The sequence below is a fragment of the Myripristis murdjan genome, chromosome 4, assembly GCF_902150065.1.
Source record: "Myripristis murdjan chromosome 4, fMyrMur1.1, whole genome shotgun sequence".
Classification (NCBI taxonomy): domain Eukaryota; kingdom Metazoa; phylum Chordata; class Actinopteri; order Holocentriformes; family Holocentridae; genus Myripristis; species Myripristis murdjan.
The window spans coordinates 18,665,861-18,683,663 of NC_043983.1; the positions used below are offsets into that span (position 1 = coordinate 18,665,861).

The following is a 17,803-nucleotide window of genomic DNA, read 5'->3' on the forward strand; positions in this document are numbered from 1 at the left end:
TTAAAGTTAATATACTCCAACCTGTCATACATTAAATGAGTCCCAGAGTGCAGAGATAAACATGGAAAAGGACTATTACAAAAAGATAAAAACTAACAACAGACCTATAAAAAGGCTTTGACAATGTGAATGTGACATAATCGTAGATTACCGTGAATAGAAGTCATTATTTATATGAGCATTATTTATTGCTTCAGATATCTGCATTAAAGTATAACACTTCACTTAAATGAAATAACACAATAAAACTGATGTGCATCCATAATCTTACAGAGAAACACCATTTAGTCATTTGAGTAGGACATGTTCACATTTCAAACCTGTGAGCAAAGAATTATCCAATAGCATTTCATTTATTCAAATTTCATCATCAGATTAAAACAGCAGGACCTAACTGTAATTGTTGAATTTGGGGGTGTTGTTTGTTGTTTGTGCTCACCGTATTTATGTGATTGTTGATTTTCCAGAGTGCTTTAACTTGCCTATTGCTGTAAATGACACAATGAACTTTATATTCATCCTTTTGTTTTGCCTGGACACTTAAAAATGATAATGGCATGATTTCAAAATTATTATCAAAACAATAACTTGTCAAAATGCAATAATGTCATCACTGCAGCTGTTTGTAAAAAAAGTACTTTTGATATCTCATAGATAAGCCTGACAACCTGATAAGCTCTAATTAGGCTCGTAACTACAGCAGCTAACTTACATTGTGACAAAAAGTTATTCTGTTCACAGCATGTTAATCAAGAGCATTTGCAAGTTTCATCGAAGCTCATACAAACAACATAAATCAACGCATTTGTAAAAACAACAGTGAAAAAAAGCAGCATGTCATCTATCAAAACTGCTAAAGCTCAAGCTATTCTGCTCATTTCTCAATATCCAGTCAATTAAGCGCTAGACTAGAGTAACATTATGTTGTTTACAATGCATAATATAGAAGCTAACCATACTGGCTTAGTAGTGCTTTTCTAAAAGCAGAGCATATATACACGTGTCCTAAACTACAACCATACGTACATACAGGATTCTCAACATAGTAACCTGAAAACAGAAGCTGCCACGATCACTCAAGCTTAAAACCCATCCCCTTTTTAATCATCTACATGAACAGATAAAACAATATTGAATGATAATTGTAACACTGGCTTTCAAAAAGTAACTGCAGGAGATTTCAGTGCATTCATAATGAGTTATCACACTCTGAAGGCAACACATTTAGCATGGCTATTCTTCTGCTTTTGACAAGGAAGCAAAGTTTCATGTGCCTGGGCCCAGCCTCGCGTGTCCAGACCTCTGGGCCGTTTGTACAAAGCAAGAGTTTCAAAGGTAAAAGCCGTTTATAGAGTAGTAACACAGTAAAAATGCTGTTTTGCATAGCACTTGGCCTCGCTGCACTCAACACCACCTGGACTCAAAAAGAAAATATAGATGCCAAATGCTAAATGTTTAACATCAGAATATGTGGCGCCAACGAATCAGTGATTGGGATTCTAGTATGAGATAAATGAAACTATGGAAACGTAGGAGATTATCGTACAAGTACAAAGTCAAGGCAAACATGGCAATATTTTTTCTGTAGGTATGTACATGCAATGTAACGCAAGAAAAGAAGTAAAAAAAACCTCCACTAATCAATGATAAAAATAAAGAATAAGTGCTTGGCATTGTTGTGGATTGCGTTCCAGTTGTCAGATCCTGAAGTGGCCGTCAGGATGACGAATGACTCTTATGGAGGTTACACAGCTCCTTTGATCACTGGTTCCCTATTGAGATACGTGGCCCAGTACACCAGGTTGAAGGTCCCAAACAGCACTGGGAACACTATCCTGGCCATCTTGTCGATCTTGCTCACACTGTTGTAAGTCTTTTTGGGGTCTGGAGCCTTGCTTTCAGAGGGCTTGAGCTGAACAGCTGTGCTGTTTGAAATAGTGGAGATGGAGGCATCCTTGGTAAGGTTAGTTGTATAATTCACTCCGGCTGCACAGGTGTTGTTTGGCTTCTTGGACAGAGCCAAAGGGTCTTTTTTCTGTGGAGCAAAAGAAATTTGTTGATTTAGCAAACACAAAAGTCTGGGCAAATAAAATGTACTGTGGATTCACACATCATAAAACAGGAAATTTATAACACACACACACACACGCACACACACACACACACAAAGAGAGAGACAAAACCCGGCCGGCGAACACTGAAAGTGGGGATCGGTGTTCTCAGCCGATAATGAATTGGCAGTGTGCCAGCGCAGCAGCAGGTTGAGCTGTGAATCTATTGATCTGCCTCTTGTAAAGTGCTACAGCGCACCCTGCTTCAACTCTCACTTTATTATAATGTGTGACAATGAAGTCTCCTGAACTCAAGGGCTGTGTCCCAGAGCTTTTACACACCTCCTTTCCTCCCTTTCTTTTCCAGTACTCCTGTCCCGCCAGGAAGTAACGTGCAGGAGAGGAGGGACAGAGAGAAGTGGAGACCATCTGGAACAGTTCATTTATTACTCCATCCAAAAAAATGGACATCTGCTATTGATAAGAGGTGGCCCGATTGGACCCGACACAGTAGCCAATCAAAAGTATTCCCACCAAGGTTATTATAGTATTGTATTTTTGTTTTCAATTTCAGTTTAGTTTTAATTAATTTATAAAGTGGGTTTGTTAGTTTACTTTAGTTTTCACTTTTTGAAAATTATTTTTTGATTATTTATTAATTTTTAATTTTTTTTTTTTTAATTTCATTATTTTCAATGTGAGGGCTATTTTTTTGTTTTTTGTATTATGGGTTATTTGTCAAGGGCGAGATTCGAAAAAGGCAGAAAACGTATTGCGTAACAAAATTCAACAAAATCATAGTCATACCATTTCAAAAAATGTATTCACTTAGTGTCATGGTTCTGTGTTTCCTGCGTTTTTGTACTTTTGTTATACTCTTGTTTTTCCTGTATTTTCCTGGTCCTTTTTAGTGATTTCACCTGTGTCTTGTTTGCCCCTCCTAGTGCCACACCTGTCCTGAGTCTGTCTATTATCCCTGATTGTTTTGATCCCTCCCAGTGTTTCCCTCAGCCTATCCTCTGTGTTCTCCTGTCTTGTGCTCCAGCCCCTTCCCCAGGTGTGTCTTGTTTGCTCATTAGTTCTTGTGCATTTTAGTCCTGTTTTGAGTTCTGTTCCTTGTCCAGTTATTGTCTTAGGTGTCTTTTGTTCCCTGTGTTTCCTGAGAGCGTATTAAATATTTTTGCTGTTTGCTGAACTCCTTGCCTCCTGGCTCCTGCATTTGGGTCCTCCACCACCTCCCGGCGTGACACTTAGAACAGATGAACAACCAAATAAGTTGACAGAGACGAAAACTAAAGAAATGTTCTCTATAATATGAGTTTATTTTAGTTAGTTTTGGAAACACACAATACAGTTTCAGTTAGTAATTTTTTTTGTAAAGCCTTCTTTTTTTTCACACCTAGATTTTGTTATTTCATTAGTTTTCTCTGATGATAATAACCTTGATTCACACCCAGTGCAAAATATGCACACATTAACCTTAGGCAGCTTATGTTGACTAGTGATGCTACATCTTAGAATAGCACTGACCATAATGATAACTGTAAGGTGTGAGGGACTGTGTGCTACTAAATTGGCTGTAATATCAGGTGGAAGGCCAAGAAATGCTTTATAGGTGATTCAACACTTAATCGGCAATTTTGCGATCAGTTCTAAATGTGCTGGCAGCCAGTGGAGCAATAAAACAATAACTTTAATATGTGGCCTGAGAGATGATCTGGTACATATCCTCACTGCACAGTTTGGTACCACCTGGAGCTTTAACTGTTAATGCCACATTTATTGGTCGAGTTATTCCCTTTACATGTTTTTTAAAGCTTTGTCAGTGAGGTTATATTCTGGGCGAGCTCACAGCGCTGTGCCACAGACCTTCAGGAAATACCCAATGAGTTAAAAGCAGACTTCACTGACATGAGCTGATGGTTTTAACACTCATGCTACACAGGAGAGAGGGATGTTCCTGTTTGTGGCGGATGTTGCTGATTGTCCATGTTGTCTTTACTCTTCATGGCTAATTTGATCGCTCTTGTTACAATTTTCAGTTTATGGCAAAATGTTTCATGAGATAATAGGTGGAGTGGATTGGGCTGCATATTTTTGTCTGAACCTGATCCAAGCCTGAGAGCACAGTAACCGAGCCCAACCCGCCAGGCATTCTCTTTTGTGTCCAAACCCGACTCGAGCCAGAGATTTTGCTTGTCCTCCATCATCAGGTTACATTTACTGCCTGAAATAACCTACATGTTCAGTGTTGTCATGTAAGCTCCAGCACTACACGTGAAGGTGACACACTACACACACACACACACATAGAAACACATGGGTGAAACCTTGGGCTGCTGGGCTTCCATGGCCTTTTTTCCATCCCAGGCCCAGCTCCTCTTCGTGAAGTAGTTGACTGTGGCAAACTCAATGAGGGCTGAGAAGACAAAGGCGTAGCACACTGCGATGAACCAGTCCATGGCAGTAGCATAAGCCACTTTGGGCAAGGAGTTTCGAGCACTAATGCTCAGAGTGGTCATGGTCAGCACTGTGGTCACACCTGGTGGTAGAGTAGGTTGTGTCAGTTGCATTATTCAGACTCTGCTAAACTTATTTACAAAGTGTATCATGTGTATTTGGAATACAAGTCCTGAGATTAAAAAAACATGACATGCTACCCACAGGAACCAAACCACTGGACGTGCAAATTGAAAACATTATCAAACATCAGCATCAAACAGGTCGTAAAAAGGGTATGTTGTCTAAAAAATTGAATTATCCCTTTAATATCTATATTATACACACAGTGAATTAAGGAGAATTATGTGAGAAAACAATGCATACATGCGGCAGGCATAATCCAGTACAAACTCAACATAAATTCGATGACATTTTCTTGCTAATGCGGTATAAATACATGTAATCATTTCACTGTCTAGTGTCAGTGGCTGTGTGACTCAAGCTCACCAAAGACGGTTCGCGCTGGCACAGACTCCCGGTTGAGCCAAAAGGAAACCTGGGAGAGGATGACGGTCATGAAGCATGGCATGTATGTCTGGATGACAAAATAACCAATCTTCCTCTTCAGGTAGAAGTGAGCCATCATCACGGTGTATTGACCTGTAGAACAGAGGGAGAGGCATTGCTTAATGACTATAGGAAAATCCAGAGAAGTGAACTGAACCACTGAAATGACCACTGAGCTGCACTTTACCACAAAGGGGACTAAGTCATCGATTACATTCAGATCTTAGGAATATGACCCGGGTTTTTGTCTTGCACTAATACACAATTATCATTACAAGGTTGCATTCTTGCACACATTACTGAACTTTAAATTGAAGTAGATGTTGTGATGACATTTTGGTGGACTGAAATCTTAATGGCTGACAGCTTACTTGCCATATAAAGCGTACAGATTTTACTGAAATATAATACAGATCATATTTTAAAATATGCCATAAAATATCAAAATATCTTAAAATTATTAATGTTGAGCATTTATAGGTGTTATAATAAATATTAAAGAATTTTAACCCACCCCCCATCCCACACACCTACTTTTAACACCATCAATCTGGTATTGGTGATCAGAAATACTGTCTCAGATTTATTTGTGTCCTGCTGGGTACCTGTCTTGTTTGACCATTACCTTTGTAAACTTCCAATGAGTCAACATATTTTCATAGTAGTTTATTGCAGTCATAATAACAAAGCATACCCTGTCGCAAAACTCACTGGACTACGGCCTAATATTCTCCCTTCTCAGTTCATATCAGAAACCTAATTTCACCAAGTAATGAAATACAACCATATTTAACACTGTTGATTAAGTTGAACTTGTAATTACACGCTTGCACTTCAATAAACCTGCAGACACCTTTTCTTGATGAGAATGACATCTCATTGAACTGGTAACTCAGCACGTGCTGCAGCGTGCTGGACTAATCAATCTCCTCCAAAACCCACAAACAGCACACTTGACCTCCCTGCAAAATTTTCCCAAAGATCATTTCCCAATGTGAGCACCACCAGCGCTTAATATTATTAATTTAAAACTTTCTGCTAGCATTGTGCCCCCTCCATTCTGAGAACAGACATGACTAAGCTGCTACTCAACAAAACAAGCCCTGACCCATAAGTCTTTCCAAACCATAGGCTGACCTCAAGCTCTGAAATGTTTATAGCCAGCCAATTTACTGATTACTTGTCCAGCCATCTCACTAGATCTTCTCTTTCTGGCAAAACAGCAACTGCAAAACTTTCTGGCAAAAGTGGTCTATGATCTTCTGCTTGCTACTGATTCTAATTCAACCTCCGTGCTGTTGATCATAGGCTTAGATCCTCTAAGAATCTTCATTTAGTCAAAATTCTGGTTGATCTGAGAGTTATCAAAAATCTTGACATTGCATTTGACCCAACTGTCTTGCTCAAGATGCACTTTTACAACATTAATAAAACTTTGTGTAATAATTCTTGCATCAATGACAAAATTTGACCCCTGTTGACATGGCATTGTTAACATTAGGTCTTGATTATTTTGATGTTATGCACTCAACATAATCTGATTCTAGCAATAATAATATCCATTTCGTGCAAATTGCTGCTTGAATCTTGACCAAAACAAGAAAACACCTACGCTGTCCCCACTACACTGCCTCCCAGTTCAAGTGCCACTTCAAGGAGGTTCAGCTAGTGTATAAAATATTTCATAAGCTTGCAGTGTCCCCTGTGTCAGGCTGTGCTTCATTATACAAGCCACCAGCTTTTTCCTAGTATGTGTGACTCACACTGCAATTAGAGGGGCAAATTCTATCAATGTCTTCAAACCCAAGGATAAAATCTTTTTATTTTCACTATCATTTGGCCAGCCTTACCTTTGCACAAGTACTGGGAGGGACTCTGTCTGTTCACTGAGGAAGGTTAAACTACTTAGCTGGAACTTGTGCAGGTCCCTGCCGATGACAATTCATTTTGTGTCTCTTTTTTCCGGTGTGTTTACACTGTTTATGTGAGTAGGAGGGAAAAAAATGAATTTGCCTACTGTGCCAATGGGTGTGTCCACTTTTTCTTTTCATTTTGGGTTGTGTCTGAGGCAGGGTACGACTCAGCTGGTGACCGGGACAGCGCTACTCTGGGTGTCATTCCTATGATGACCTTGATGATGACAATGACGACAGTGACTGAATTTGTTAGCAGAATTTAATCTCTTCTCATTCTTGGTGCACACTGTACACACCTTTCAAAGATTTCTTCAATTTTCTTCCCTAATGAGGTTTTTGTGGTAGCTTTCCTTTGTCCTCGTTCAGGGTCTAAAGTTGAGATCAATGTTTTCTTTCATCATATTTTTTATTGTTTCATAATGTGTGTGTTGGGTAGTCTTTTGTTACTGTGATTAATAGCTACACAAATAAACTTGGCTTGAACTGATAACCCTTAGGAAAAACTGTCAACATGAATTTGAAAGCATGAGATAAATTATTGATACAGAGAAAATCATCACATCTTGTTAAACAAGTGAAGATTGCATTTGAAGCTTTTTTTCTCAAAAATCCTGTCGAGCCATGGAGTCTGATAAACTATAGAAAATCCACAGATGACTGCTGCTTTCTCCTGGCAAAATCGGATTTTTCTGTCTCACTAATCCCTTGTCACAATCTGCATCCTGTATCTCGCTGTGTGTGTGCATGTGTGTGTGTATGTGAGAGATCGAGAGAGAGAGGGAGAGAGAGTCTCTCTCTCGCGCAACAGACAGTCCATCCCATTCTGTCAGGCCAGGCCACATTTGATTGGGGACATACATCTTTCCTCAGCTAGACCTCAAAACCCGACCCAGATCAGCGGTGATTACACGCAGGTGCACAGATGACTGAAGTACTGAAGGGCTGAGAGGGACTGGAGGAAAGTTTGGATGGTCTGCGCGGTGCAGAGACAAACATCATGTCCTTAATAAAAAGGGCACCTGTATTTCCTACGCTCCAATGACTACTAGCCAGCAGCCCTGCTCTGTGGTGGGACGACTGGGGGAAACCCACTCAGAATTAACTGCCTTCTATGCTTGGAACCGGATGGAAGTCTCACAGGCATAAAAATGCGGTTTTGGTGGATTTTACTGCTTGGTTTTTGGAGTGTCTATGGGGAACTGCCTTTCATAGCAGAGAACAATGCAGCTATGTTGGTCAACTGGTGAGTACTGAACATGACTTGTGTTTCCTGAGTTGTACGTTTTCATAGAAAAGTTGCCCTGAATAAGAGGCAAAAGCCACATAAACCTTGTGACTAAGAAGAAAGGCGTCTGTAATCTTGAACTATCTGCTGAGAACTGGATGATAAGAGTGAAGCATGCTACAGGAGACACACCGATGTGTATCCTTGAATTAAATTCCCACAGTTGGCTGTTAGAATTGTCTCTACTTAATTCAGCAAGTGTAAAACAGTGCCTTGAGTTTCATTGTCTTCAGCTTAACCTGTTAGGGTAAAGGCCACCTCCACCCACTGTGAGCACTTTGCTGAGCTATTCTTGACTTGTTAAAGAGGGTTTGTACCTCAGATTAGCGATGCTAATTAAGGCCAGGCACTCTGTGTCTTCCCTCATAAACTGGTCTGAGCAATATGGGGTGGGAGGAGCTGGGTGGTGGTCTTGGTGGGGTAAGTATAGAGCTGATGGTGCGCAGAGAAACATGGCAACCTATGTCTTAATCCGAACTTGCTGACCATTTTGAGCGGGGGAAGGACAGCTTGACAGAGGGGTCTTCCTCCAGCAGCTCCATTACCAGAGCACTGTTGGATTTACTCCTGCTGATTGCGCTTAAAAGGCACTGTGGCATACTTAACTGTAAATGTTTAGTCCTAATACGTGATCCAGTGTAAACACCATTTTCCATCGCTAGATATGGGTTAAAGTAACCTTCTGCGTATACATTACAGATACAGGAAAAACTCCACCCTATAATAACCTCACTACTAACAGGCAGTAAAAATGTATTATCATACCTCTTTACATAACGGAATTAAGCAGATGCTATTCGGCCCCCACGTGTCTCCATTGCTTCAGCCAATCCGTGTGCTGTGACGTCACTCAGTAAAAGCACAACTGATGGGCCTGCATACGGATTAACTCTACAGACCCAATGGCTCAGACCACGGATAAGTGATTTTTTTTCCCCCCCTCTCTTCCCTTGGCAGGCCTAGAGACAGCTGGCTATGTGTGGGAGGCATTCTCAAATCCTTGTGATTCATTCATTGTCTCTATCCGGCTTGATTTGAAAACACTTTCTTCTCACACCAGCTTTGGGTGACACACAATGTAATAACACAGTGGTGAACTGTAGGGCTGAAGCAGGAACTTAACGTCTCTGCCCCTGCCTGGAGGTGCTGTGTAGCTGGTGTTGTATGAAAGGAAATAACTGAGTGAGATAAGAAAATGGATGAAGGAAGCACCGATAAGCCTGGCTAAAAAGTGGATGGTCATGTAGATTATAGGGTGGGTTATCTGTAACCCATGGCATGGTCATCTCTGGTTAGGTGGCAGTTTGCTTTCGCGTCACTGTACCTCGGCTGGTGTAGATGTCCTCTGTCCCGGCAGTCTGACGAATCAAATGGTACTGATTGAGCCGAGAACCCTCCTCTGCCACCACGACTGATTTGGTTGCACCCTGAGTCCATGTGTAGACCACCTCAGAGACTGGATAAGCATCTAAGAAAACAGAAGGGAAGACGTGCAAGCTTAAGCTTTTAACATTTTTTTAGTCAGCTGGAGATAGTGTTTATGATAAGTACTCTGTTTTGCTTTGTGTGGTATCAGGAAGTATACCACGGGCCTGTGATTACTCAATTCAATTCAACTTCATTAATCCCTTTGGACACAGTTTATTTAAGGCCAAACAGAGTGAGGGAGGGTGCGAGGGAGAGAGAGAGAGAGAGAGAGACAGCAAGTCAGAAAGAAAGCAATAGAGACAGAGAGAGACAGACAGGCAGAGAGAGACAGCAGGGGAGGCATGGAAGAGAATTGGGCATCACGTCCCAATCAGTATTGAAAAGTATGGATCATGCATCATAACAAGTAAAACTAGAAGACACACTGCACACAGACAGAAAAAAATCTACTTAATTTTAGGAGGTGCATTGATCTAAGAGTATAAACAGTGGAAGGATGCAAGCTCATGAGGGAGAAACGTCTGTATTAAAATAAAATCTCCCTGAATTCTTTCCTAATGTAGAACTTTTCCTAATGTAGAACATGATCCATGTTTCACATGGATCATGATGACCATTGTGATCATTATGCTTTCTCCTTATTTTTTTTATTCTTATCTATTTGACAAAAAGAGGCAATTCAATAGAAGTGATCAAATGTGAAATACTACACAATCACTAAATCAAGCAATGAACACACAAACACGCACATTCAAACACACAAACAAAAGCACACATGCACGCATAGAAAGAAGGGGTTCACGCTGAAAAAAGGGAAATTCCCCATCAACAACCCAACTCTTATTCTTATGCTTGTTCATTACATGGTTTTGACTGGACTGTTAACAAGGAGGCCCCCTATATCCTGATACTCTGTAGCTCAAGGTCCACTCCAGGTGTGAAGTTATTGCATTATATCAGGCGAGGTTCAGTAAAACCACCTTTGATGTTTGTGTTTCATGTCAACATCACTTCTATCTTGTCTTAATGAAACCCATGTTTCATTTTTAAGTTAGAGTGGTTTTCAGGTACAGTGCAGCACAAGTGTTTAGACAGAGTTTTTAGTGCCTGCTTTCTGGTTAATGGCCTTCTGTGCCACATTTGCCACCTCTGTAACTTGTAATAGCATAAACAACATGAAACCAAAGAACTGCTTGTGCAACAGACAACGTGACAAAAACACAACACAGCACAACATAACAAGACACAACATAACATAAAAAGCACAGTTCAAATAGTTCAGTCACATCGTTCAGTCATTTTGCTAATGTTTGGCCCTTTTTTAGAATTGCCCACTAATTTAACAAGCCACTATTCAAATTAGCTCTTAACAGCTAGTCAAACATCTATATCTTCAGCCTTGGGATATTGTGTCAGAATTAGTATGGCTATAACAAGTCAAAGCTCTTTCGTGTTTAATAATCATGCGTATGGAAGCTCACCTATTAATGCACTAACTTAAAGAGCAAAGTGTTTTATTTCTGGTATGCTTTTATGATCACCTCTATTTATTTTAACAAGGTGAAGGAAAATGTTTTCTTGCAGTTGTTCTTTGCTGCTGCAGTTCTTAAACAGTATAAGTAAGACATCTTACAGATCTGCAAAATACTTTGTAAAATGATCCGAGGTCATCTGACAGCAGCAGGCTCGCTCTGCATGTAGATCTTGGAGAAAACAGGACTGATCGAATTTGGTATCAATTCCATAGATTGAAGGTCCAGACATGAGATTACATGGAGATGTTGCACCTTTCTTAAAGTTGTTACTACCCAAGAAGTGTGGTCTGCCTCTGAAACTCCATCTACAGCTTTGACTCCTCACCCTATTTCCATCACCAAGAGATATATATAGTGTCACTGTTAAAATAACATAATGTAGGTGGAGTGTGTATTTATAGTTTGACTGCATCACTAAAAATATTATCAATGTTATTATCACATTGTAAGTGAATGCTGACATGCCAGGAAGCTCTTATTAGTTTCTGTTTTAAAGGTCATAATGACAGTGTTTGACAGGAGGGCAGTTTAATTACAACCAGCAGTGACAGTCAGTGTTAGGCACAATCAACAGTCAATGCTTAGTCATTCTGTTATCTTAGAGAATCCACAGACCACATAAGATTCATTTTGGTGTTATCCCTTTCATTGCTGATCTTTCACACAGTGTATGCAGAGTGTGAGACACACACACACACACACACACACACACAAATACACACACACACACACACACACACACACACACACAGTCTTTTACTTTCAATAACCAAGTCCATTTTCAAAACAAGCAAGCCCTGCAAAAACACAGTCCAGCCTCCCGAGCTCACACACCCCCACCCCCACACACAGATGCACTCAATCTCTCCCTGTCGCGCTCTCTCTCTCTCTCTCTGGCTCTCGCTCTCTCTCTCTCAATCATACTTCAGTGCAGTATCCAATCTAACAGTATTGCATTAATCCTACAACTGTGGTGTTAGATGACTTCACAGCAATTTAGACTGACCCCAGCCACCCAGTCTGTGGATTATTGTCTCAAAGACACCCTGCATTGTCTCAGTCAAATCCTTGTAGAAAAGCATGGCCTGGAAAGGCCTTAAAATCATTATATCCAACAGAAAGGCTGAATGAAGGACTGAATGGCAAATATGGTGAGTAATATTCACACATGTCAAAATGTGAGAAGAAGCGCTATTTACTCACTTGTTCCAGGCCAAATTTTAGACAGTAACAATAATAATAATTTTAAAATAACCTTTACATGTATAACACTTGTTAAACAGAGTTAGAAAGGGCTTTGTGTGACAGAATAACACAGAGGCATAAAAGAAGAACAAATGCAAGCATAACGAAAATAATCGTATATTAATACATACACGTACATTAAAAAAAAAAATCAATTGCAAGATGTTGGCAGTGAAAAGCAATCAAGCAATCATTAGCCTTTTATTAAGTAATTGGAAGTATCAGTTGCATGAACAAGTTGTAAATGGGAGTTATTTGATTGTGACATGGGAATCAATATGACATTAAAAAAGGAAACACAAACTGACTGTCTGGCATTCAGTTTGACTCTACTCACCAATATTGGAAGATTTTCATTAATTTTAAGAGTAGCAGTTAGTAGACCAAAAATAACAATTTCATTTTCTGATGATGACATCAGCATCAAATGCTAATCCTTCAGGGACTGATGGTTGCTTGTATCACTGGGCTCTACAGGCAAACACAGCTGTGTAATGAAAGCAATACCATGTCTATGAATTATAACCAATGGGGAGTAAATATAGAGAGAACAAAATAGGGCCCAGAGTAGATGCTTGAGGTATACCACAGCTTCATTATGCAGGATATAAAATGACATATGACAAAAAGAACTACCTTTGATATAAACCATTTACCAATAGTGCTTGTAATTCCAGCATGGATTTAAAATGATAATTTTAGATATTATGATGAACTGTGTCAAAAGCAGTACTAAGGCCAAAAGCTCAGCAGCATCCACTGCTAGAAGATCACTTGTGGCTATGTAAAGCATCTAAGTAAGTCTTTGCATTCAACACTGAAATCACGCTGGAATTTTTCCAAAGATTTCTGCGTATGTAGTCTGTTAAATGACCATAAACAACTTTCTGGAGATTTGGAAATGCTGTAGGTATACCATTGAGAATGCAGGGATTCAGACTAGTCTCTTTAAGAGTGCTGGACAAGTGCATGTCTGAAATAAGGAGGTATGCCACTGCTTGACAATGAGCCAACTCTAACAGGGGAGAATATTTGGGCACACGGTAACAACTACCTTTTTAGGAGACAAATGGGTATTATATTCATGGAAAATAGCGTTAATGTTAGTGTTAATGTTAATCAAAGGGTTTGATATGGTAAGTTTGCAAGTTTATCCAAACACCGCAATTTTATCACATAAACTATCACATGCCAATAAAATTACAACCAGCAGTTTTCATATAGCAGTGATTTGCTTCTCACCACTCCTTGCTCAACCCTTTCATCCGCTCCCCATTGATTTTTCTCGGCCCAAACTCAGGTCAACAAACCAGACCTTGCCCTCTGATTTATGTCTGTATCAGTATTCTGTGCAAGTCTCAATGACAAAAAGCACAAATTCAAATATTTCTCCTGTCTCTCATTGAAAAAAGTAATTGATTACCCCATATGTACAAATGCAGACATTTATCAAAATTTTGTTTATGACTTTGCCTCTGTGACCTAATAAACCAGCTTATGGTAGGAATGCATTGTCATCTTGGAAGTCTGATAGATTTTACAGCTCACGCCACAAAGATGGAAGCAATGTGATGATAACTAATATTACTTTTTTTATAGAGCAGTTGGCAAAATCAGCTTCATTTAAAAAAAAAAAAACTGAGTAGCATTTTTACTGGTGGTCTGTGAATGCTACTGGATTTGTTCAGCTTTTTTCTGTCTGATCTGTCCAGCTTTATACTGCAGCTAGATGCGGGGTTCCTAAATTCCAGACTTTTCTGGACCTACAATATCGTAGGGATTGACCAATATTGATTTTAAATATTTAGGGCCAATATTTACTTGTAGTAAATCTGAAAATTGCAGTGTCAAACTCTACGGTATTAAAAACCAACAAAACCTTGCTCAATAATGTTTAATAAACTTCTCTTCTCAAGGCCAGTCAGTAAGAGCAACTTAGTGTTTTTGTCTTTATGTAAAACTAAATTAAATACAAATCCAGTGAAAAGGAAAATGAAAACCATAACTATATTATGGGAAATGCTGCCCAACCACTCACTTTTGTTCAGCAGTCTTTCGAAAGGAGAGGCGGAGTCTGAGCAGTTTTCAAATGGGCTATCATGTAAATCAAAATTAGAGTACCAACTGTTAAAAAATTATGAATATCAGCCCTGATAATCTTTCACTACCAATAAGTGGTTCATTCCTACCATGTGTAACTTCTCAGATTATTAGCTACATGTTTATCATGTATGTTAACACTCCAGCTGTTACATTGGCTCGCGGCTCATCACTTGTCAGCCTCGTGTTGGTGAGCTGAGTAAAGAAATGATGATGCTGAGACAATGATAGTTTCAAAAGCTCACTGTGCTTTTTCCCTTCCATATGGGTAATGCATTGCTGTCTCACCCATGTTGGAGATATCAAATGACTTAATACACAGTTTGAACCATGTTATTTTCTCTGTTATACGATCCTTCTCCAACCACTGGGTAAGCCATTTGTAAGAAAACTTGTATTTTCCTGTCTTGTGGCCTTGGACGGGACAGAGCAGCAAGTGCCACTGTGTATTTGTATGCCATAATATGTACAGGTGTTTGAATCGCTCTGCCCTGCCCACTCAAAAGAAAAATGTTCAGCTGTCTGGTTCAAATGTCAACAAAATCAAAATATTGTGCGTGTATGACTAATTTATTATTGCAATTCTGAATTCTGCTTTTTAGAAAACTGCTTTTCAGAAAACTGTAAAAACAAGCAATAGTCTAGCAAATATTTTTCCATGCTCTCTCCTCTTTTTCTGTATTTATCCAGACCTGGAAATGATCAAAATCATATTCACATTCCGTTTTCATACTTTTCCAGAAAGTGTAGGAACCCTGTACATGCCACTAAATACAAGTTGAATGAGAAAATATATGCAAAATAAAAAATAAAGCTTAATTAAGCTCCTGATATGTAAAGCATATCACTTTTCTTGTGCTGTGCCTGTGGTTTTATGTAACCTCTGAAGTAAACATAGTTCAGATTAAATTCTTGCTATCAACCATAAAAAATATGGCTTCATAAGATAGCTTCACTCTACCTGTTTTAAATATATTACATTGAATGTATACCTTCAAATATTGATTTGACGGCAAGAATAGCAAATGTATGAACTGCAATTGGAGTTAGTTGCCTTAAGAATTGAAAAGTGGGCTCAAAGTGGCTTTCCAAAGGTGTTCTTGTTTTTGACTAGAGGTTTTTTTGGTTCGAATCCATCCAGGAACCATCTTGAATGCAGCAGAAAATGCTTCTTTCAGTGACAGATCATTTACCTCACAAAATCACTCTGAAGGGGCAATAGAGATTACAAAGCATTTTTTTCACTAAAACACTGTCATTGGAGGCCAGACCTGCACTGGTGGTAAATCAGGTTGGCTGTTGAGACTAGACTTAATTGGATTGCAGGAAGGTGTCAGCTGGCTTCACGTGTAACAGAATTGGTTCAAGGGTCAGCGGTAATGAGACCAACAAACTGTTCTGTTTTCCGAAACCCTCAACATAACTTAACAGTGGAGAATTTAGAGCAGCAGTGGTAAAGTAATGAAAATTAATACAGTCACATTGTTCTATGTAATACAAGGTTTGGTGCAGCGCTGAAATAAACACTGTAAAGCACTGCAGTACTGCACAGCAAAATCAACACCAGATCGACTTCACTCCATCAGCAATAAATACACAGCACCGGTGACACTGAGGGAGAACACATAAACAACCTACTGAATATTAGTGCAAATATTAGCGCGATGAAAGACATACAACCTACAGTACACTGTAGACAACACGCTACATACACACAAATGGATGAAAGGGAGCACATGAAATACATGAAATTAATTACAAGCAGTGAAGAACACACTGAAAGCCTGGATGCTCGAAAATGTTAGTGTGTGCACTGCAAAATAACTGCATGTGTTGGTTTTTAAATATGTGAAAAAAAAATGCCAGTGGAAGATTATAGAAACAAGTGGATTGATATTGTTTCCAGTGTTAATAAACTTGTGTCCAGAATTTCCTCGTGTGACATTTTCCTGATACTAGTGGGCTGATCTGCCTTATTCTGCCTTGCTTCAACAAATTTATACTTATCTCCAGAAAAATTCATAAAAAAGTGAAACTGCACTGGAAACAAATGGGATTAGCTCATCCCACTGACATACCTCTTCACTTGTTTGAAGAAAACGAAAATTTTTACACTGAATATGATACTACGTGACCTGTTAACATGGAGATTTTTTACCGTGTTATAGAATACACAGGACTGTGCAAACTCTCATGCATTGTATCATAAATATTAAAGCTACATTAAGCAATAATATATGCATTTTTTTCAGTAAAATGACTCTCTAGAATGTCAAAGTCATAACTGTGCGTCTTCTTTCCACCATACAATTTAGTGCAAGCCTGTTATTTCCTGGTTTGTCCTTTATAGATTTCTGTAGTGGCCTGAGAATAAGCTCCTCCTCTGCCCTCCACTCCAGCTGCTCACTGCTTCACCTTCATTCAAAGCTTCTCTGAAACCGCATATTCTGCAGATAATCCAAATTTCAGATCAGCTGCGTTACTGCCTCTGTCACTGCAATCAGCAATTTTGCCACTGAAAATGTTCATTCAAAGCAGCTGACCATGTAACTGAAAGTCTGCAGCCTCACCCCATTTTCGATTTGGAGGTGAGAGACAAAATAATCAAAGTAATTCAACAAGACACTTGTGACAGTAAAATGTATCCCTCATTTCCATCCCAGAGACACATTTTTTTCACCTTAGCTTTTGGATTTGTAGAAGCGATCTCTGGTGAACCAGGAGGAAACAGTGACACTGTGTGTTTACAAATGGAGTTTGAGCTCTGAACACCTTCTAGTCATCAGAAATTGCTTATTGCTGCTTTAACCGTAGTAACTTGGAATAAGGGCAGTTCTTTAACGTGGTGGTGAGTTCAGAGAGTGTGAAGGAGTACAAGGGAAAGAGTGTTTGGAGTGCAGGTCCAGACAGCTGTTGAGAAGACGCTATTCAGGTGATGAGTGGCCTTGTGGATTAGGATATTGTGTGGAACAGACACTAGGTTTTGTCAGCTGAGTGGTAGAACTGCAGCTCCTTGGTGGAAGGGAGCTGGCCCACAGTGACCTATTCAGTTACGCAGAAAACATGATGGAGCTTGTTCTTGTAACAAGGGGAGGTAATGTCTGCTAGACGTATGAGCTGCTGCATGATGTTTGTTTTATTTTTTTTCCAGTCTATAAAATGAAGTGAGGATTGGAACAGCATCGTGCGACCTCAGTTGCTGCGGTGAAAAGTTTCTCTGTTGGGCCTTTTTAA

The 17,803-nt window shown here is 39.5% G+C and overlaps 2 protein-coding genes across 2 annotated transcripts in view; one reads left to right on the forward strand and one right to left on the reverse strand.

Annotated features, from left to right (window-relative positions):
• The window catches only part of gabra5 (gamma-aminobutyric acid type A receptor subunit alpha5), a 30,532-nt gene continuing 12,729 nt past the window's right edge, over nt 1-17,803 (reverse strand). Inside the window, exons 6-9 of the mRNA XM_030049951.1 lie at nt 9,586-9,729; nt 5,001-5,153; nt 4,382-4,593; nt 1-2,035 (exon numbers count right to left, since the gene is read on the reverse strand). Coding sequence (XP_029905811.1) covers nt 1,745-2,035; nt 4,382-4,593; nt 5,001-5,153; nt 9,586-9,729 — 800 coding nt within the window. The 3' untranslated portion in view covers nt 1-1,744. The remainder of the gene's footprint in view (nt 2,036-4,381; nt 4,594-5,000; nt 5,154-9,585; nt 9,730-17,803) is intronic.
• gabrb3 (gamma-aminobutyric acid type A receptor subunit beta3) overlaps nt 7,819-17,803 on the forward strand; it is a 57,114-nt gene continuing 47,129 nt past the window's right edge. Inside the window, exon 1 of the mRNA XM_030049948.1 lies at nt 7,819-8,219. Within this exon, the coding sequence (XP_029905808.1) occupies nt 8,125-8,219 (95 nt within the window). The 5' untranslated portion in view covers nt 7,819-8,124. The remainder of the gene's footprint in view (nt 8,220-17,803) is intronic.